The 21,803-nt window shown below is 44.5% G+C and overlaps 1 protein-coding gene across 4 annotated transcripts in view; it reads right to left on the minus strand.

Moving 5' to 3' along the window:
* Positions 1 to 21,803, minus strand: part of SNTG2 (syntrophin gamma 2) — a 320,660-nt gene that overhangs the window by 77,868 nt on the left and 220,989 nt on the right. For all 4 annotated transcript variants that reach the window (XM_070236809.1, XM_070236807.1, XM_070236808.1 and 1 more), the window contains exons 10-12: positions 20,396 to 20,525; positions 18,646 to 18,684; positions 11,008 to 11,124 (exon numbers count right to left, since the gene is read on the minus strand). In XM_070236809.1, the coding sequence (XP_070092910.1) occupies positions 11,008 to 11,124; positions 18,646 to 18,684; positions 20,396 to 20,525 (286 nt within the window). The remainder of the gene's footprint in view (positions 1 to 11,007; positions 11,125 to 18,645; positions 18,685 to 20,395; positions 20,526 to 21,803) is intronic.

Raw genomic sequence — 21,803 nt, forward strand, 5'->3', positions numbered from 1 at the left:
GCAAGTAAAAAGCTGAACGGATAGAAAAATCAACAACTCTTCTTGCAACCACAGGAGAGGGAAGGACACAGGGCAAACCGCTGCCCTCAAGACTGGGGTATCGATAGATCCGTACAGGTCATCGCGTCTTCCCAGAGCAGAGGCCCAGAGTGGAAAGGGCTGGCGGAACCAGCACCGGTAGGAAGCCCTGAACAGTAGATAGCAAATCGCGGGAGGCTCAGAGCAGACAAGTCTGAGAGAACTGAAAACTGCAGCGGGCCAGTCACAGGGGGCCTCACAATATGGTGAGATTTACCTCCAGGAGCTGGGCCAGGTTCCCACAGTAAATACTGGAGAAAAATCCCTTCATGCCTCCAGCAGGGAGAGGAGGAAAGGAACTATTCTGAAACAGCCCACAACACTGTCCTCAACAAGGCTGCCCTCAGGGGAAACTAGTTCACAGAGCTTAACCTGATGGGGTTTGATCAGAGCCTTACTGACCTGGGGGAGGGAAACACCCAGCTCCATCCCCCTCTAGCCATCCTTGCCCACCTAAGAGGGGAGGAAAAAAACTAAGAAATTTTTGGGAAGTTCACAGTCCAGAGGCACAGGCTCACTAAAAGACTGAGGCCTCGTCATAGGACCGCAGAAGGCTCCTCCTCCCACCCTCCCCACATCACTAAAGGACCAGATACAGCCGTTCCTTCTACCAGCACATCGTGTGCAGGTATTAAGAAAATTGAATGCCAGAAGAACTACCCCCTGGCACATCAAATTCCCAGGAAGTTATTTTGTGGATATTGACAAACTGATTCTAAAGTTTAGGAGTAGAAGCTAAAGACCCAGAATAAGCAACACAACATTTAAGGAGAAGAACAAAGTCAGAGGACTGATGCTGCCGGACTTTCAGACTTTCCATAAAGCTACAGTAATCAAGACAGTGTGGTATTAGTGAAAGAAAAGACAAACAGATCAATGGAACAATGGATAGAGTCCAGAAATAGAACCTCATAAATACAGTCAACTGATCTTTGACAAAGAGCAAAGGCAATACGATGGAGCAAAGACAGTCTTTTCAACAAACGGTGTTGGAACTGGACATCCACATGCAAAAAAATGAATCTAGGACAGACCTTACACCTTTCACAAAAATGAATGCAAAGTGGATCACAGACCTAAATGTAAAACGCTAACTATAAAACTCCTATAAGATTATATAGGAGAAAACCTAGATGACCTTGGGTGTGGGGATGACTTTTTTGATACGACACCAAAGGCATTATCCCTGAAAGAAGAAGTGATGAGCTGAACTTCATTAAAAGTAAAAACTTATGCTCTGTGAGAGACACTGTCAAGAGAATGAGAAGACAAACCATAGACTAGGAAAAAACATTTGCAAAAGACACATCTGATAAAGGACTGATAGTCAAAATATACAAAGAACTCTTAAAACTCAATAATTAGAAAACAAACAACCTCAGTAAAAGACGGGCCAAAGATCTTCACAGATGCCTCAGCAAAGACGACACGCAGATGGCAAATAGGCATATGGAAAGATGCTCCACATCAAGTCATAAGGGAAATGCAAATTAAAACAACAATGTGATACCACTACATACCCATTAAAATGGCCAAAATCCAGAACGCTGACAACACCAAATGCTGATGAGGTCACGGAGCAACAGGAACTCTCATATGTTGCTGGTGGGAATGCAAAATGGTCTAGTCACTTTGGAAGACAGTCTGGCAGTTTCTTACAAAACTAAACATACTCTCATCATATGATCCAGCAACTGTGCTCCTTGGTATTTATTCAAAGGCACTGAAAACTGACATCCACACAAAAACCTGCACGTGGAGGTTTATAGCAGTTTTGTTCATAATTGCCAAAACTTGGAAGGAACCAAGATGCCTTCAGTAGGTGAGTACATCAATGAACTGTGATACATCCACACAATGGAGTATCATTCAGCAATAAAAATAAATGAGCTGTCAAGCCATGAAATGACATGGGGGAAACTCAAATTCATGTTACTGAGTGAAAGAAGCCAATCTGAAAAGTCTACATACTGTATGATTCCAACTACATGACACTTTGGAAAAGGCAAAACTACAGAGCCAGTAAAAACATCAGTGGCTGCCAGGGCTTGTGGGGGACAGAAGGATGCACAGGCAGAGCACAGAGGAGTTTTAGGGCAGAGAATCTACTCTCTACACCATAACGATTGATAGAGTCACCATACATTTGTCCAAACCCATAGAATGTACAACAGCAAGAGTGAACCCAAATGTAAACCATGGATGCTGGGTGATTATGGTGTGGCAGTGTGGACTCAACCATGGTAAAAAATGTACCATCTGGTGGAGGATGTTAACAGTGGAGGACACCACGGATGTGTAGGGACCCAGAGTATGTGGGAAATCACTGTACCTACCCTTCTATGTTATTGTAACCCTAAAACTGCTCTAAAACACCAGTTTTTTAAAAAAAAGTTACCCAGGATATTTAATGTCCTTAACATGCTTTATTTAGTGCACAGTCTGCTCATCTACAAGCACACTGCTAAGTGAATTAGTCTAGTGTGGCCGCCTTTGGAAATGGATATGTGCTAAACTACGTACTACGGCATCACACACACGGACAGAAAGCAAGAGCAGTCATGAAAATCCTGTTTCACTGTGATCTTTGAAAGTTTGGATTTCATACGTTTCTGATTTCCACCTAACTCTTGTACATGCTAACACATATGCCCTCAAAGGTTCTCAAACTATTTAATTTTAATAGAAAAATATACTTGTTTTCTTTATTTAACTAAAATACAAACAGAACAGTTGTCTTTTCCACCTTTAAAAATGTAAATGAAGTCCTGGAAATCTTTCAGAAGTCTGGGAGGTGGACTGTCACCATCACGCTGTCTCCAGGTAGCGAGACTTGCTCTCCTGAGGGTTCACTGAGCAGAGCCTCGGGCGGGAAGTGGACATAGAGGCTGCTCTGTGGGCAGCACCTGTCTCCCGCCTCCTGCACAGGCTCTCCTCCCATTCTCTCCTTTCAACTGCAAAGGTGTGAAATACTCTTAAGTGATCTCTCTTTGTTTTCTTGTGGAATTCCCTTGTTATGTGAGAGTTTCAGCCACGAAATGCTTTGGGATTTGTTGACTAACTCTCCCCTCCTCCCTCCAAAAAGTCTAAAGGGTTGAGTTTTCCTTTGTGTTCTCTTTAGAGAGGATTTGGTGACATTTCCAAAGAATACAGTGCAACCACAAGGCGTTCATATCTGCCAATGTTTATTTTATAGATTTGCCAATAATTCAGGAGCATCTTCTTCATGTGAGGCATGATGCTAGATGCGACGGGAGCAAAGATGGATTCAGTGTTGAGAAACTTCCAGGTCAGTGGAAAATAAATGAACTGCATTTGTGGCATTTTATCAATCCAGAGAACTGCCACATAAACCATCTATGTTAATCTCACAACAACCCTCTCAAGTAGGCATTCACTTTATTCTCATTTTATAGGTAATTTAGTAATGACAGTTTAGGTCCCAGAAATTTAAAAATTATATAAAGACCTTAGGAAGTGTACAAATAAATCAAGTCAAGTCAGTCTAACTTTTGGATGGAATATTTACAGATACCTCTGGCTTCACTATTCATTTCTTCCTGAGTGTTACTAGTATTGATCACCAGCGGACAATGGCAGTTGTACAGACTCAGGAGAAACAGATGGCTTCTCCGTCTTGTAATCAAGAAGAATCCAGTTAGATGAGTGTCATGTCATTTGGTCTCGCAGCGTCAGAGGCCATCCATGTACCAAGGCCTCCAAACTTTACACTGCCAGCCAGATCTTGTCCCTGCACTAGAAGCAGGTACTTCCAACTCTACTCGAAATCTCCCTCTGGGGATCTTTAGATGTTTCAAACTTAGGATTGGCCAGCACTCGCTAGCACCTTTCCTTGTGGTCCTCCATCCCGGTGAGCGGAGGTACCACCATCCCAGCCGGAATCTCTCTCGACTCCTCTCCTCTCACATCCACGTTCAGTCCAGCAGCACGGAGGGTCTGCGTTTGAGTGCATGTGTGTGTAAGTACGCTTCTTAAATTCTACCATATTCCAGGGCTTCATAGACTGTGCGGTGCTACATTGATGTAATGAATGATTTTATATTTATATTTAAAAATTCAAATTGAGCATAATAAAGTTTTCATATTTCGGTGATCTTGAGAATCTAAATTGTCCGCAGACAAGTGGACTGATGCACAGGATTTACATTAATATCTGGCTTCCTTAAACATGATGCTGTTGGTAAATGCATGTGGGGCTAACTCAATTTCACAGGTCTACTGCATCTTGAAAATGACTTCCTGGACTCATCTAAGAGTCTTGCTGTTCCTTTACAAGAAATAGCATGGACCAAAGTACATCAAAATGGCCTCACTCTTTTCTTTATGTCAACAAAACCATAATTATCAAAAGAAGTTGTTGCCGATGACTCTGAGAAGAGAACGGGGATGGTGGGAAGCCATCTTCTGCAGAAATTGTTAGGAATGAGAAGTGAACGAAAGGAACACCTGCTGGGAAGTACCTTTATTTGGAAGGAGAACAAGAGGCCAGAGAGCTTACAAGACAGGGAGGCCGGTGTTCCACTATTATAAGGTAAGCCACAGGTCTGTGTCCACATCAAAGATGCAACTCTGTCTCTGAGGAATGAGAAATTAGGTCAAGGAGGACACCCTGGAGGAGAGAAGAATGGGTGGAGAGGCAGAGACAGACAGAGACAGAAACAGAGACAGACAGAAACATGGAGAGAAAGAGACACACAGAGAGAGAGGGAGAGAGACAGACAGAGAAAGAGTGAGAGGAAGAGACAGAGAGAAAGAGACAGAGACAGGGAGAGAGAGACAGAGGTAGAGAGACAGCGAAAGAAAGACAGAGAGACAGATGGAGAGGGAAGAGAGAGACAGACAGAGACAATGAAGAGAGAGGCGGCCCCTTTGGAATGCGCAGGGGGAGGCTGCCAGAGAGAACATATGGGGTTGTTTATCTGTTTGCTTGTTTTCAAATAGTTCAAATGACAAAGAAGCCACAACCCACCAGGGCTAAACCCCTGAGTGACTGCAGAAGACAAGGGTTTGCGGGCAGCCCCTGGCGAGGCGCGCGTGGGGAGGCATCAGGCCGGCCACCTCGTGGACAGTTCTCGTCCTCTGGTGATAGTTTGTGAGTTTTAGTTCTGTCCTAAAACGAAGAGACACGTGACCTGCCTCTCAACACAGCAGCTGCTTCTGTGGGCTTTCAATGCACTCAGCCCCTCACCTGGTCCTCTGCCTCCTGCCCTACTTTCGACCCCAGGAATAGGAAGCTGGCCTTGGGGCTGACGCACCATCACACGGATGTTAGCACCCACCATTCCAGAATACTCTGGCTGTTCATGCACACTTTCAATAAGGAAAGCACATTTAAATTAAGAAGCGGATTCCATAGGCACAACCGAGCGTGGGAAACCCAGGAATGAAGGAAAAGAAGCTGTTTTAAATTTAGCTTCAGATGCGTCAGGATTTCTGTAAATGAATGGTTTCAAAATCAAATGTAAAGAGGGACTCACGGTTTACAACGAGGCCAGCTCCGAATCAACACCGAGGAAAGTTGTTTCGTCGTGTTTATTACTTTTCTCCAGGTAAGGAAGGAAATTTAAAAGCAAATTATGGAAGCAAGTACCCAGAGGAACAACTGAGGCAACAGACGCCAGCACCTTCCCCTCAGGGAGCTGCCTAGGATGTTGTGACAGGCTGGGTCTCCCTGGAGAAGGGCGTCCGCCCCGGTCAGGGCTCTGGGAACGGCCGGAGCTCTCCTGGGCTGAAAGCGGATGCACACCGCCCTGCAACGCCGGTGACTGGAGGCCCCCTCCGGACTCCTCCAGAGATGACTGCGGACACGTAAGCGCCAAGAACAGAACGTCCAGGAAAATCGCTTTTCAGCTCAATTCAGTTTGGCTAATGCGAAATCCACCCGTGAGGTTTTCTCCTTGCGGAGGAGCCAGTGCACAGGGGGACAATCACTCTAGGTCCAGGTGGGGCGAGGGCGGAGCCCCTGTGCCATGTCTGAGGACCAGCACACGAGGCCACACTCACGGGGGCTCGCCCTGACCGGCTGGGGTGTACAGAGCAGCCTGTGTGGTGGCTTGTGTACTCTTCACACGCCCCTTCACAGCAGGTGCTGGGTTACACACACCATCCTGCAGGCGAGGACCCGGAGGCTCAGTGGGGCCACCGACCCCCACGATGACTGGGCACGACACCAGCCTGCCTCGAGAGGCAACACTTGCCCACGGACCTGGGCACATACTCGATCCCTTCACAGTCTTGCAGGAAGGGTGCAGGGCGGCCAGACTGCTTCCTGGAGGGACGCAAGCACTCAGCACCTCACCTGTGGGCGCAGGTCCTGGAGCCCAAACACAAATCTTGTGCAGCAGGGACACTGGGGGGCAGCGAGCAAAGGCGTGACCTGCCTTTGTCCACAAGCCCTCAGATCCCACGTCTCCAGCAACAGGCCAGCTGTGAGCCGACAGGAGCCAGAGGGGAACACGTGTGAGGGAACACCCTTCCAGGTGTGGAGAAAAAGCAATGAGACGCGGCTGGAAAGGTCCCATCTTTAACTACAAATTGCTTTTAATTAAAAGAACCGAGGGAGCCGCAGGGCGCTTCTCCCTGTGCAGAGGGACTTTCTGCAGCTCAGATGTTCCCAGGCCGAGGCTCGGCCCCACTGCTCTGGAAGGAAACCAGCGTTGAGTCATGCATGATTCCCACCCTGCGTAATTCCTGTAATTCCTAAAAGTTATGCGATGTGTTACGTAGTGAAATAAAATTTTAAAACGTCTTTTGGTGAATGTGTTTTATAAACTCCCCCTGACACTCCATTTGCCAGGCCCGGTAGCTGATGGAAACCAGGCCACAGACAATCAGAGCCACTGCGGGCGGTGCTGTGGCAGTAACACGTGCTCCCCGAGTCCTCGAAACCTCAGACGGAGCAGTCTGCTTTGCATTTGGTGGAAAAAGTGGTGCGTCCATATCAATCTTTTCCAGCCATATCTGTATTGCCAGTCGTCGCTGGCAACTGAACACGAGGATCCGTCCATGGTCAGCCAACTTCCAAAGGACAGAAAATTCAAGGTCTGAACTGGGGCCCTTTTGAAACTGAAGTGACGTCTAATAATAATTATGCTGAGACAAGACTGAAATCCAGGAGTGGCCCGCGCCCACGGGACAGCGATGGTCCCAGGCTCCCTCCATCCCAGCTGGACCCTGAGGACCCACAGTCAGATCGAAACAACCATTTGTTGGTAACTCTTCATTAATTTATCCAAATCAAATGATAGCTGTTAAAGTGTACATTTTTTCAAACACACACTAGCTGCCCCAGGGAAAAATCAGCTCTTGTTATATGTTCATAATTAATTTTTTTCCTATTCTTACAAAGAGACGCTGGGAAGATAAGTGTCTCATTTCAGAAAAGCATGTTTCCCAGAACCTTTGCTTTTTGATCCATGAACTGCTGAAGCATCTGTCCTAAACCAAAACCGTTAGAACAACAAGGCACACCAGGTCTAAGGCTTTATGAACTTTAAATGCTGAGACACGACATCTAATATTTTAGAGGATTTAAATATCCTGTAGATGAAAATAAAAACAAAACCAGTCAGACCACATCATGGTGCCAGGCTCTGGGAAACTGAAGTCATTAACACCTTTCTGTGAAGAACGAAAATCTGCATGTGCCGGAAATCATTTGTATAAAAACCTGATTAAGCAGGTTTTTTTCCAATTTTGCCTGAGCTAAGGCTCGGGATCTGTGACACCTGAAGGGGAAGTTGCTTCTGAGCACACAGGCACTTCCCGCAAAGCGCTGGCTTCTGCAAATGCCTCCTGAATGGCCCGCAGGAGAAAGACCCTGCTGCCTGGTGCCGACTCATTCGGAAGACGCCATTCCTGGAGTTTCTAGTCATGCGGGGCGCTAATGATCAGAGGAAATTATCAACTCATATGGGACTTCGTGGCCACTCATAAGGAAGCTCAATCGCTCTACCAGGATTACGTAGAGAGGAGGCGAAATCTCTCAGGGTCCCACTGGCTCCTGGGGACCAAGTCACAGATTCGCTGCAGCAACGAGGAGAAGCAGCCGCCAGCCCCATCAGAGTCCCTGAAACTTCAACTTATCGGCAACAGAACTGGGAAAGTTCACCTAGTTCCACCGAGGAAACCAAGGCTTGGAGAGCGAATGAGGGGTGAGCAGGGACCAGAAGCACATCACGGGACTCCCCCCACGTGCCCCTTCTGCTCCATCAGGTCACCAAGCGCTCAGGTCTGCAGACCTCCACCAGCTTAATTCAGCATCAGGCAGGCGCAGGGTATCCGTGAAAAGATGTGGAGTCTTCCACATATTCCTGAAACACCTGTAATTTAGGAGATGTAGCAAAACACAAGAAGGGAAAGGAGGATGTGAAGGCTGGCTCGTCAGGGCCGAGGAAGCTGGGTGGGAGGACTGCAAAGCTGCGTGTGTCCCAAGGACCTGGACCCGCCGAGGGAGGGTGTGCACGGCGTCTTCTCCATTTCCATCTGCCGCTCAGTCCTCTCTCTCAGAGCAGAGACCTGAACAGACCTCAGGTTTCCAAGCACGACACTTATGGCAGTAAGAGGCAGCATTTGCTTCGGGCAGATCTGAGCAGGTGAGGTCGGCGAATTTATTCCTCTGATGTGGTGTGTGTGACATGCATCAGTGCCAAGAAAATCAGCCACGGGATTTTAAAACAGACAGGCAAAACAGGGTATTAATAAAAATCACACTATCCATCTCATGATTGTGGAGACCTCCTCCACCCCATCCTCCAAAAATTAGAATTTCCATCCACCAAGTTTAAACTGACACGGGAGGCGGATTAAATTGCCTTAAATTTGCTCCAACAAGCATAGAAATTTAAGTGTTTAAAGCATTTCTCACAATTTGGAATTTTGTACGTGGGGAAAAGTCAACCTTGAGAATCTTAACACTTAAGGAGAAAAGAAAAATGGAAGGCACTCTCGGGGGTGCGGTCTGGGACGCGCAGTCACTTCCCCCACCGTTCAGAGCAGGTGCCGACCCTCCAGCTCAGGCCCTGAGCCAGGTTAGCAGCAGCTGGGGGGACCTGAGACTCTCCCCTCCTCCGAGGTCAGGCCAGGGCAGAGCCACCCTGGGGCGATTTTCTTCTGCAACAGGAGCGGGAGGCATCTCTGCTTGCGGCCTAACAAGGATTGATTATTGACGGCTCAGACTCATCCGCCAGGCTCAGAGGCAGCTAGTGCTTCACCACACAGCCCAGAATTGAGGCCATCAGGAGTATTTGTGCTTATTTTTGTTTCACTTTGTTAGATGAGACCATACAAAATTACATTTAGCAACAAATGTTACAGAACATTATTACATTTGTTTTGGGGAGAATTCAATGATTACTCAGGCGAGTATTTAGAGAATTCTTTAGCATCAGTAAAGTCACAGAATTGGTTTACGAAAGACAGGTAGCTCCACGTGCAACGTGATCTCCTGGATCGGGGCCTGGGGCAGGAAGGTACCTGGTGGAAAGGCTGGTTCGATGGTCTGTGGCTGAGTTACAGCACTGCACCATTGGTAATTTTCAGTTCTAACAAATGTACCACGTAAGAGGCTGACCTTTGGGGAGACAGGGGAAGGGTACAGAGGAATTCTCCATACTGTTATGTGCAACTTTTCTTTAAGTCTAAAATTATTCCAAAATAAAAGGCTTATTTAAAAAACTATCCTCATCAATGAGGAGAAAGCATGCATTATTGTCCTGATGTCTGAGGGCAGAGCTTGACTTGTCCTTTCATTGTCTTTCATTTTTTTAAACCACTCCACTGTGGTGTAACTGACACGGGAAAAGCTGCACAAATTTAATGTACACAACTTGATGAGTCTGAAGAAGAGAACACACCCAGGAAACCATCCCCTCAATCTGTGCCACAAACACATCCTCTGCCTCCAAAGTGAAAGACACCAAGCTTTGGGGAGGGTGTGGAGACAAGGGAGCCGTCCAGCACCGCTGGTGGGAGCGTAAAACCCAAACAGTATGGAGTTCCTAAGAAGAAGTTAAAAGTGGAACAATCCTATGGTTTAGCAATTACTCTTCTGGGTATTTATCCAAAGAAAACGAAATCTGGATCTGAAGACATCTGTATTCCACGTTCACTGACTGCAGTATTACTCACAACAGCTGGGACGTGGACGCAGTCTAAATGCCCAGGGATGGATGAACGGGTAAGGAAAGTGGTTTATCATACAATGGAATATTATTCAGGCTTAAAAAGCAGGAAATCCTTTCACTTATTTTTAATGGCAGAAAGTTCCATCAACACTGTAGGTGACCTGCATCGAAGTTTGTAGAAACCTGAAGCTCTCAGGTTTTCAGTTTGTTTGGAGTTCTCACAGAAAGTAGAATTGCTTTAATTGATACACTCTAGGCTGGGCACCCACATTAGAGTTGGTCAGTTTTGGGAGAATGGTGTTGGTGAGAACTGGAAAAATAGAATTGTAAACTACAGCATTCAGCATTAAATTCGTATTACGGATCCTAATAACTTGGGCTGTTTGTTTAGTCAATAAAACGTGGAAAAAATGAGGGGAAGAATAACTTTTAAATTTCATTATTTGGCCATTAAATTAGAAATATCTGAAGAGAAGGGTTTTGTTTGTTTTTTTGATCTTCTATCATATAATTCACGCTTTAAGACATAAAGCCTTCTGCGTCCCCACCTCCGAATCAGCTACCTTAGACAGGAAAACTCTGTAACATTCAAATGGCTGTTTGAATTGCAAGAGAGAAACGGATTAATTTGTGAAGGATTAGCCAGCAGACCCACAAGCAGAGCTCTTGTCAACCATGCAGGGCCTCTTCCAAACAGATGTGATCACCGCTGCCCTGACACGAGCGACCTTGTGAGCAACCCCCCCCCCCCCCGACCCCCATGCAATCCTGAAGGTGTCCTTACCGGAGGGGAGCTGAAAATGTAGAAGGACGCGCCTCTCAGGGCCAGGAACTTGGGTCTGAAGGTCTGAGAGGAGTCGGCGCCTTCCAGTCTCTCGTTGACCCACCCCATATGTACGACCTGCAGAGGGAAACCTTTAAAATTAAAAACCAAGCCTTACTAAGAGCACACCGTCGCAGGGGTAGACAGAACAAACCAGCAAGTTGTCCACCCACTAAGTCAGCATCCTCAAAGCCAGGGGGACCTGGGCAAGTCGAGGTCAGCTTCCAACTCTTCCATCAAGCAGACACCATACAAACGTGTAACATCTTGAATTAAACACCCACAGTTCTGCACTGGGGCAGCTCTGTATCGGGCCAGCTTCCACACAGGAGTTTCTACACGCTTTTAGTTTTGACTTCTCAGCTGTATTACAGTTGTACATTCCATAGATATATTTTGGTTTTTTTGCTGAGGAAGCGTCACCCTGAGCTGACATCTGTTGCCAATCTTCCCCTTTTTGCTGGAGGAAGACTCTCCCTGAGCTAACCTCTGTGCCAATCTTCCTCTAGTTTGTATGTAGGTCACCATCACAGCACGGCCACCAACAAGCGGTGTAGGTCTGCACCCAGGAACCAAACTCGGGCTGCAGAAGCGGAGCACACTGAACTTAACCACCATGCCACGGAGCCGGCCGCCTATATACATTTTTAGAACACAGTATTTAATTACATTCTATTGCTATTACTGCAATCCAGTGGATTCTGACTCTTAGCACCCTGTGTATAGCAGAGCGGAACCCTTGCTTGTCTATTTGCGCCACCCTTTCACCTTCCGGCGCTGTATCAGATGATGCTCCACTGAGATCCACAGGGTTTTCATGGCCAGTTTTTTCAGAAGTGGGTGGCCAGGTCCTTCTTCCTAGTGTGTCTCAGTCTGGAAGCTCCACTGAAACCTGTCCACCATGGGTGACCCTGCTGCTATTTGAAATCCCAGTGGCACAGCTTTCAGCATCACGGCGTCATGCAGCCACCACAGTATGACGACCGACAGGTGGTGGTGTGGTTCCCTGACCAGGAAAGGAACCCAGGCCACAGCTGTGAGAGCACCGGACCTTAACCCCTAGACCACCAGGCTGGCTACATTCTATTAGGGGTTAGTATTCCAGATTTGTCTATGATGCTGCCAAAACAGCTAATACATTTTCTGTTTCTATAGTAAACATATTGTTGACATATGTGGAAAAAGATGTTTCTTTATAGTTCAACTTCCTAACAACAGTGAGTATAAATACAAAAATAATAGATTCTTACACTTGATAAATACTTTTAATCTTGTGACACAGAATACAAACTATAACCACTCAGAATATGATTCGAAAAGTTAATAAACAATAATATGATTTAAGAATTCAGTGCATGAATTCAAACCAATATTAAGCTAAAATCCCTGTGTCTTATCTAAAATTTTAATGCGACTTATATTTTGTAGAAAGTGGTAAGGATAATTTCATTTTAATTTTCTTATTTCCTCATTATGCCATGTTAAGAAAAATGAAATAATTAACATTTTTATGGAGTAAATATTTAAAACAACTTGCATATTTAAACAAAATTAAAAATAAATTTTCATAGACATGCCAACCACTTTCTGAAATGACACTGTCCTATGCACTGTCTCAAGGTGGGGCAGCCTTCAGGTCTGCGCACCTGTGCTCCCTAGTGCTCTCGATGACAGCCAGCTGGGGCTCGAGGTAGATGGTTCCTGTCTCCATCTGTTACTTAAGAAATCAGTGACAGCTTTCAATCTTACATCTGGTGAAAGACTGCCTAGGTCAAGAAGCCAGATGAAATTGTACAAAAATCAGATTTCCACAAACAGGATTCCTAGTGATGGAAAAAGAGATGCAGGCGTTGATTCTGTGGAGAGTGGAGCCTGAGCCGCACAGTCAAGGCTACTCTGGTTTGAGTGTTGAACACTAGTAATCTAACGCCTTCAAAGCTGTGACGTGTCTTGTCAGGCTGTCCGAGATAGACAGAGCTCTTTAAAGTAACCCAAGTTTCCCAGTGGCCCATGAACTTGTAAGTTGCTTATGGTTGAGCATGAAGATTTAGGAACCACAGCAGCGTGATAAGATGTTAATGTTATCGTGGACAGTTTTATTAGTAGTAGACGAGACAATTTCATTTCATGTGTCCTTTGACACATTTAACATCTCTAGGTCTCTGTTTTTCCCTCATAAGATGGACTAGAATGACCTCACCTGATAATTGTGAGAATTTTATGCTGCACCACAGGAAACCCTGTCCCGGGGGGCTGGGAGGTAGGAGGCCAGTACCAGCCTGTCCGGGTGGCATCAGAACCTGAAAACCACTCAGCACAGCCGACTCCTTGAATGTCTCGTGGATTTGAAACCAAGTACACAGATTATTTAAAAATTTCTAATTGACTTTTTCCATTTTTGTCCCATTGGGACATATGGATACACTTTTGTTGTTTATAACACTAGCATTAACACTGCTGTAAATCATAAGATGTGCTCAATTCCCATCGTTAAAAAATGTTTTATTTTAGTCGGGTTGTTTGTTTTCTTGCCATTGAGTTTTAAGATAAGAAACATCTCATTTTCTCAAGCAAATTTAGCAGATCCTTGCTGTTTCTAACCTGAACACGGATTCAACGGGTGACTATTGCCTTCCACACTCACTATTGCATGAGTGCAATGATTCCTACAATTTAAATAGGATTAATTTTAAACGTATGTTCTAACGTAAGTGTTACAGCCTTATCTTCTGAATAGCAGCGATTACAACCCACTGCACAAGTCTGTTTGGGGAGCACATGAAGCGGGTGAAGGACCTTACTCTGCGCCATGTGATCTGGCACGTAAACAGCGGGCCTCTCACCTTCCAGCAGGACTGCAGGAGCCTTCACTCCGTGCCCTCACAGCCCTTCCCTCTGGGTCCACGTTAGACCACACGCTCTTTACGTGTCCTCTACTCTACATGTGCAGGATGGCAGAGCACGCCTGTACCCTAGCTCTTGAAAGAACGCGTGTGTGACTCTCCATCTGCTCCCTACCTGCATCCTCACAAGCAGTTATGTGGCTACAGCAGGGAAGATGTGCCTATTGCATTTACCAGCCTGGCTGAGCAGCAGACCTTTCTTTCAACGATTACCATAAAAGTGTGGAGCCAGAATTTCTAGATAACACAGGAAATTGTTTAAATTCTAAATTATCGCAAACTTTAAGTCAGCAGAAAGCACAAAAATCTGCTTTGATACTATATTTATTACTGAAGATCTAACCCAGAATCTTTTCATACTGCTGAGTTAGAGACGGCAGGTGGGGATAGGAAACAACCACAGCGCAGAAGAAAACACTAGGGATGGAGACAGGATGCCCTTGGCAAGTCTCCAGCCACGTGGCAAGGTCCCTCAAACTTGTAAAACCAGTGTTTCCTCTGGGGGAAACTCCTAATAATGAAGCCTTCAGCTCTGGGTCTGATCAGACTCACATGCCGTGGGAGGGGAGTTACAGCAGTGCTTTGCCCGCGGGGAAGACAAACCTCACTGGGTTTCCCTGTATTTTTTAAATCAGGTATTCAAATGCTGCCAAGTCTCCCCCGTCTTCCTCTTTCTTTTCATGAACTGCTTATGCATATCCTGCAATTTAGATTTCACAGCGGGGGAGTGATGAACTGGAGCCTGATATGTAGGAACGTACCTTAAGACAGGGCTATGATAGCCACCCACATGTACGTAAATATAGACAGACAGATGAGAAATGATAGATCGATCGATCGATCGATCGACTGATCAGGGTGAGTAGAAAGTAGAAGTTGTAAGTTCCAGGGGAAATGGAGACCTGGGGTCCTTCTCCAGCAGAGGAGCAGCAAGCATCCTTTCAGAGAGGAGCACTCACTGAGGGACACACTGACGTCTACTTCCCACTCAGCATGAGAGCAGCTCCACTTCTCTGGAGCCCCAGGTACTGGTGTGGAGTTCAAGAACAAGCCTCTGGAAGCCGTGGACCCAGCACCCTGCTTTCTGCACCCTCTCCTTTGACTCTGCTGTCTTCCTCTTCCAGGGTTAGGCAATTTGTTGTCATGTTTGTCTTCCCAAATCCGGGTAAATATGGTGCTGGGCACAGCGTTCAACAGGAATTATACATCGAGGAGTGAACGAGGAGCTCCTTTTCTGCCCACGATGGTGATGTACCAATTGTTAATAATCTGAAATGTCTATAAATTGGATGTCAACTTAATTAAACTCCATATGTAATTTAATTCTGTTCAGATTAATTAGCCAAGAAATAAGTTATAGCTTAGCTATTATTGGAAACATTGGCTGCTTTATGAATCTTTTTTAGGTATATGCAGTTCATAAATAATTTTAAGAGAAGCTAATTTTATCTTTTACATTATGAATTTTGTAATGGCTTATTACATGTTCCAAGAAATGTATATTATAATTTTATGAACACCTACCTGATTGTGCCACCATAATTAAATCAAGAGGACATAACCATTGTAATAAAGGAGCATATTTTCATTTATCTTTTTTGATGCTATTTCTATAGGAAAGTTCTTTCTCTTTTTTTTCCCCACCTGGATGAGTCGCGATAACTATTTAAGCATCCTTCAGATGGTAACCGCACAGCTGTCTTTTCCTTTACACGGAAAAGGCCAGAATTACCTGAGTTATTTAGGTTTCCTTTGGATTTAGAAATGAAGGCATCCATAGTTGCCTTTAATTTAGGTTTTCTGGATGAGGTTTACTTTGGAAATGTGCAGGCTTGCCTGCTATTTTAGCAGGGTGAGCGTGTGTTCTGGCTTGCCTGGGACAATTCTAAATTTATGCCTGTTGTCTTAGCATCGTTTTTAGGTTGGTCTCCATCCCAGAAAGAAGTGCCCCAGTTGAGATGACAAATTACATGGTGATGTTTGTTACCAGATAAGACTCTAAAAATCCACCCTCCAGGCCTTTTTATTACCTTTCTAACTCTGGTTTTTTGTTGTTGTTGGCCAATTTCAGTGGTTGTCAAATGTTTTTATTTTTTTCATATTTGTCCAAATAATATTTCTTTGCTACATACCAAAATCAAGAATTAATTGTTCAGAATGAGCAAAAAAATTCCTTCCTGATTTTAAAGGGCTCAAACATCATAACTCCTATAACACATACAAAACGTTCAGTTTTGGAGAAAACATAAAGTAATCCTCTACCAAAAACACGTCTGGATATGGCTGGGGTGAGTTCTCCAATAATCCCACATAGTGAGCTCGTCTCTAACATTTCTCTCTGAATAAACTAATTCAAGGTCCCAAGTAAATTCAAAGTAACCACAGAAATTTTGAGATTAAAAAAAAGACTTTAGATGACCTGTTACAGCTTTCTTATTTTATGGATGCAGAAACTGGGGCTCAGAGGTTAACCTGTTCAAACTGCAGCACCAGAGAAGGGGTTAGCTGGAATTAGAATCCAGGTTTTAGTCAAGTAAGGCCACCAAGACTGACTCCACACAAACAAGGTTTACTGTGTGATAAGATTTCATAAGACAGAACACAAGCAAGATGACCCCACGGCCGCGGAGGTCTTTGAACCATAATTCATTAATGTTCCCTGAACTGGGAACTTTGCTCCTCAATTTTACGTTTCTCTGAACCTTATATCATGTACTCTCTTGTGACACAAGGATAAAGAGGAGTTAAGTTTCAAAGAGAAACAAAGCAAATTCGATTTCCCAACACGCCAGGTAACTGAAGTACAGCCATGCGAATCCAAGGGTCCCCCCAAATCCATTAGGGTCAAGTCCTGCGCAGGCCTCAGGTCACAGGCCTGCTCTCCATGTGGTGGGCGCTCACATGGCATTGCAGGTCACTGACCACGAGCCACCTGTCTGCCTCGTCACAGTCACAGAGAGAACCATCTCCCCACCAAGGATGGCACCAGAGCTGCCGCAAGGAGGGCCAGCTGGAGCCACTGCCTCCTGTGGTCTCAGAAGTGTCTCCATTTACCATCCAAAGACTCTCACGGGCCATTTTGTTAATTTGATTTCGCCAACAGAAACCCAATTTCAAAATGGAAAATTCCTCTGGACACAAGAGCACCGATCTGGTCCACTCTCCCACCAGCCTTGGAAAATAAATCCAGAGAAGACATGGTTTGGTATGAATGTGGAGACAGGTGTTCTCGGTGGAAAAGTCTATGAGAAACCTCTGTTTTAGAAACACAAAACACAGCAGGAAAACAAGATTTTGCGTATAAGAATATGAAATGAATCCTATGTTAATTAAGACATTCATGGAAATATTACTCATTAAATAGCTAACCACCCTCATTTAACTACGTGAAACAAAAATAGTTGATCGTAGATTTAGAAAAATATTACATGAAACAAAACTTACATTTAGAGCAACTTTTCTTAGAGTTTCTTTTCTAATTTAAAAATGTCACCTACAGGGGTTTAATTTAAACATGGCCCTAATTTCCTATCTTTTACAACAAACATTTGATTAGTAGAGACTTGTCTTCAGTTTGAATTGAAGTTCTATCAGTAAGCACTATTTAAAGAGTGTTTATAAGCACTATTTAAAGCAAACAACACATTGTTTTCGGTGTTTTTAACTTGAGGCTACAATGCTTACTTCCTCAAACCTATGAAAGCACAATGAGCTATAAGTAAACACATTTGCTGACATTATAGCTTAAACCGTGAGTTTATCAGAAAGGAGACGGAAGAAGTATGTAGTGGCTTCAAAGTCTATCTGATACTCAAACTGCTGATAATGAATAGCTCATGATTCCTAAGTTCTTACAGACCTAGTCGATGAGCAGTCCTTGAGGTAGGGAGTCAGAGTATTAAAAGCTGGTCTTTGCTTTGAGGAGTGAGCTGAGGAGTCCCAAAGAGGCGGCTGTTGCCATGACTGTGGGTCAGCGTAAGAACGCTGCCTCGAGGTGCACACACTGCCTGTGTCGGGGTGAGGGGTCCCCGCCCCCTGCAATAATATCTGCTGGGTCAGGGCCCTCTCAAGAGCAAAGCTCCCAAAGGAGGAATTTGTCTAAGAAAATTACATGATGCTTAAGATTCCAAATTACAGGGCCGCTCTGGGGCCGAGTGGTTAAGTTTGCAGGTTCTGCTTGGGCGGCCCAGGGTTTCATAGGTTTGGATCCCGGGTGCGGACATGGCACAACCAGAAGGACGCACAACTAGAACATACCACTATGTCCTGGGGGCTTTGGGAGGAAGAAGAAGAAGAAGAAAAAGAAGAGTTTGGCCACAGATGTCAGCTCAGGTGCCAGTCTTTAAAAAACAAAAAAGATGCCAAATTACCTAGGTGCATCTCCTTCTTAAAATCACTTTCAGCTTAAAAAATCATCTCTGCATTATTGTTTGATCATGTTTCCTTATAAAACATAACTGCCGATAGGTAACTCATCTATAACGTGGCACGCCCGGGAGAACAGAACAACCCTTCTTATATTATTTCCACGACAAATGGGCAGTTTTACGGAGTTAACATTGAGGGCGAGGACCCCCGACTTCAGCCTGGTGTGCCAAAGTTTCCCCACCAAAATTTCCAAATCAAATTCCAAAAACAGAAAGAGGTTACTTTTTGGGATTTGTTATCTGGTCAACATGAAAAACAGGAATCCTACCTGGTCACAAGGAGAACAGCATTTATTTGCCATTTTCATCTGCAAAGAGAAGGAAGCAGGAGTCATTATGACAAGCACACTAAAGCCATAATTTTCCAACCTAACTGATAACTGAAGTCAACTAGCCACAGGGAGTGTCTTTGGGAATAAATTTATTTTATGATTCATTTCTCACCTGAAAATCAAACCAGAGTAAATACAAATATAATGGAATAAACAATGTTATTTAAATTATTATGTTTCAAATACCAGCATTTTGTGTAGGTGAAGCTATGGGACAGTAGATGCTTAAATTTCAACATCTGAAAAAATGAGGAAAATGATTTCTGAATCTTAGGTAATTACAGTTTTCCCAATTGTTCCTTTGTTTAATTCTCCCATAAATCTTGCAAAGTAGATATTATTTTCCAAAATTCTACCAGTGAGGAAGTGGCGGTCCAGAATAATATGCCCAAGTCTACAGACTTAGAAAGTCACTTCGAACCCACGTTTCTGGTTCTAGGGTGTCTGAGCATCTTCTCTCTGTTCTGCCTCCTAGCTAGGATGTGAGGACCCTCTAGAGATGAGGGCTCTCACTGTCACACGCATTTCTGCAAATACCAATCTACCATCATTTGTTCATTTATTTTTTCCTTTTCATTTTGTCCATCCAGATACTTTTGGAATTCAAAATGTCAAGTTTGAAAACTAAGATCTGAGAGAGGTTCTGGTACCTCCTTATGTAAGCGAAGGAAGAAAGCAAGCCTCTGAGGGCTGTAGAATAGAAATCTAACCTAGTGCCGCTTTCCCGAATATTTTACTGTGCACAGTCAACCTCTGTTTAGCAGCCTCCAGGACAAGGAACAAGGTAGGTCCATGGAAGAAGACGGCCAGGTGGGTCAGGAGTGGTGGCTGGCTGCACAGTGTGAGCCCCAAGGCCCAGGGTTCTCCTGTCACCAGCTGGCCGGTGGGGGGATTGAGAGGCAAATGCAGTCAAGGGGCAAGTCAACTGGAGGGAATGAGAACCAGAAAATTGGTCAAAGGCCACCTGTGGCCAAGGGTGGGTCCGGCTCCGACCTCCCACAGCCGTGGCCATCAAGTCAGTGCCACAGACAGCGGTTGCTTTAAGGAACTTATTACTTTACTGATTTCCACTCACACCCCATCTCTTTTTATTCCTTTTTAAAAATTATTTTCCTATTGACTTTGACTGTGAAACAGATCACTCAAGGAGACAGAGGACTTTTTCTTTCCTGGATGCCTGCAGTGAAAACTTGAGAAGTAATACTTTTGGTTAGATATGCCTCTTTATAAGTTTTCATTATGTTTCAGAGAATTACATCTTTAACCCAATTAGGATCCCCAAATAAAAATGCCACATTACATTGATGCATTTGGATAAAGTACATATACTCGCATATGTACAAATATTTCTGTGTTTGTGCATGGAAAGGAAGAGAGAGAGGGAAGGACAAGGAGAGAGACTGAGAGAGAGAGAGAGGGAGGGAGAGAAAGACGGAGGGAGAGAGAACCAGCTATAAGTTTTCCAAATGTTTGATTTAGCCCATAGTCTTATATTAGGAAACATTTAGATGACTTAATTTTTAACTCTTTTTAGTCACAGATTTGGTATGTTGATAATAAAAGTACATATTCCTCTGTGTAATATTATAACCAACCATTTAGTGTCAATCATAAATAACAAAAGATCCTAATCATTTTCGTGGACTAGAGGGCGAGAGCAGGAAGCCGCGCAGGTCTCTGTGCTCACGTTTTGCAGCGTCAGGTCGCTGATGTTCGCTGACACTGCTCTCAGCCAGTCGGCGCTCTCCTGGGCTGTGTAAAACTGAAGGACCCCCGTGCTGACCCCGTCCAGGGCCAGCACCTCGAACGCACTGGACCTGCAGGAAGAGGAGAGAGCGATGCTGTGCAAGGAGGCCCTCACACGCGTTTCCTCACAACAGGGAGGGCGGAGGGGCAAGCGGGTCCTCAGGCCTCATGCCCACAGCCCCCCAGTAAGCGCCTCAGCCCCGCTGTGCTCGAGTTGACCTGTCGGTCACTACAGGGAAGCCCAACAGACAGTTGTTACATAACTAACCTGATTCAGTAGGTTTACTGAAATCAAGCTCAAAACTTTGAAATCCCTAAGAGTTATTTCTAATTCAATAAAAATATGAAACGCAAATTTATATAGGAAATAACTCACTTTTGTAGAAATTTTGGAGTTCTTGTTTTATGGGGTCCTTAGTAATAATACTTTCGAAGACCATTTATTGTGATATTTAAAGCTCTGGACACAATGATGATGGGCAAGTCAAGCGCCATCATTACTCAGCACAGATGATGTTTTATGACCACACATTGAGTTCTGATTTATAATAAAGCTTTTGAAAAGGTTGGTTCTCCTTCTTTTCTTCCATGAAAACCACCTTGCCACAAATCCTACCATGGCAAATTATTCATGACAGCAAAATAATTGTTTCTAATGTAGAAGTTCTTCCCTATCTTGCAAAGACATTTTCAAAGATAATTTACGTATAACTATTGTTATGGATTGAATTGTCACCCAAATTAGTATGTTGAAGGCCTAATCCCCAGTGTGGATGTGTTTTGAGATGGAGCCGCTGATAAATAAATGGCAAGCAATAGGATATATTGTAGATATCAGGAAGCCATTTAATGTAAAATTAATTCAGACTGACTTTGTTTTTCCAAAGGGCCTGGTGTGGCCGTTGAGCATGCATTGTATCTCTGCTTTAAGCATTTGCTCTTTCCCAAAGACAAGAACAACACCCTTTAAGATAAAGAAAGATGTAACTTCCCCTACATGGGCACATCCTTAAGGATAAGCATCTCTCCCCAGACTAGGGATTGACAGCTGACCTGCTGTGACCACCCAGCTGGAGACCACAGACCTGCCACCTTCTGTGTCCATCAATCGCTTTGTGAATCACTGTGCTGGCGAAGCGATCTCAAGACTGTTGTAAAAGGGACATTCCAATCACATGATATGCGCTCTTTGACGATATATAGCCACTGTGTACACCCCACTTTGGAGTACTCCCTTCCTTTGGGAAAGGACTCTCCCAGGCTATATGGTCCTCAGATCTGGCTCATAATAAACTCATCCTAATTTTGATTATAGATTGGTTATGGATTATTTGTGTCGACACCTCTAA

Source organism: Equus caballus, chromosome 15 (genome assembly GCF_041296265.1).
Source record: "Equus caballus isolate H_3958 breed thoroughbred chromosome 15, TB-T2T, whole genome shotgun sequence".
Lineage (NCBI taxonomy): Eukaryota > Metazoa > Chordata > Mammalia > Perissodactyla > Equidae > Equus > Equus caballus.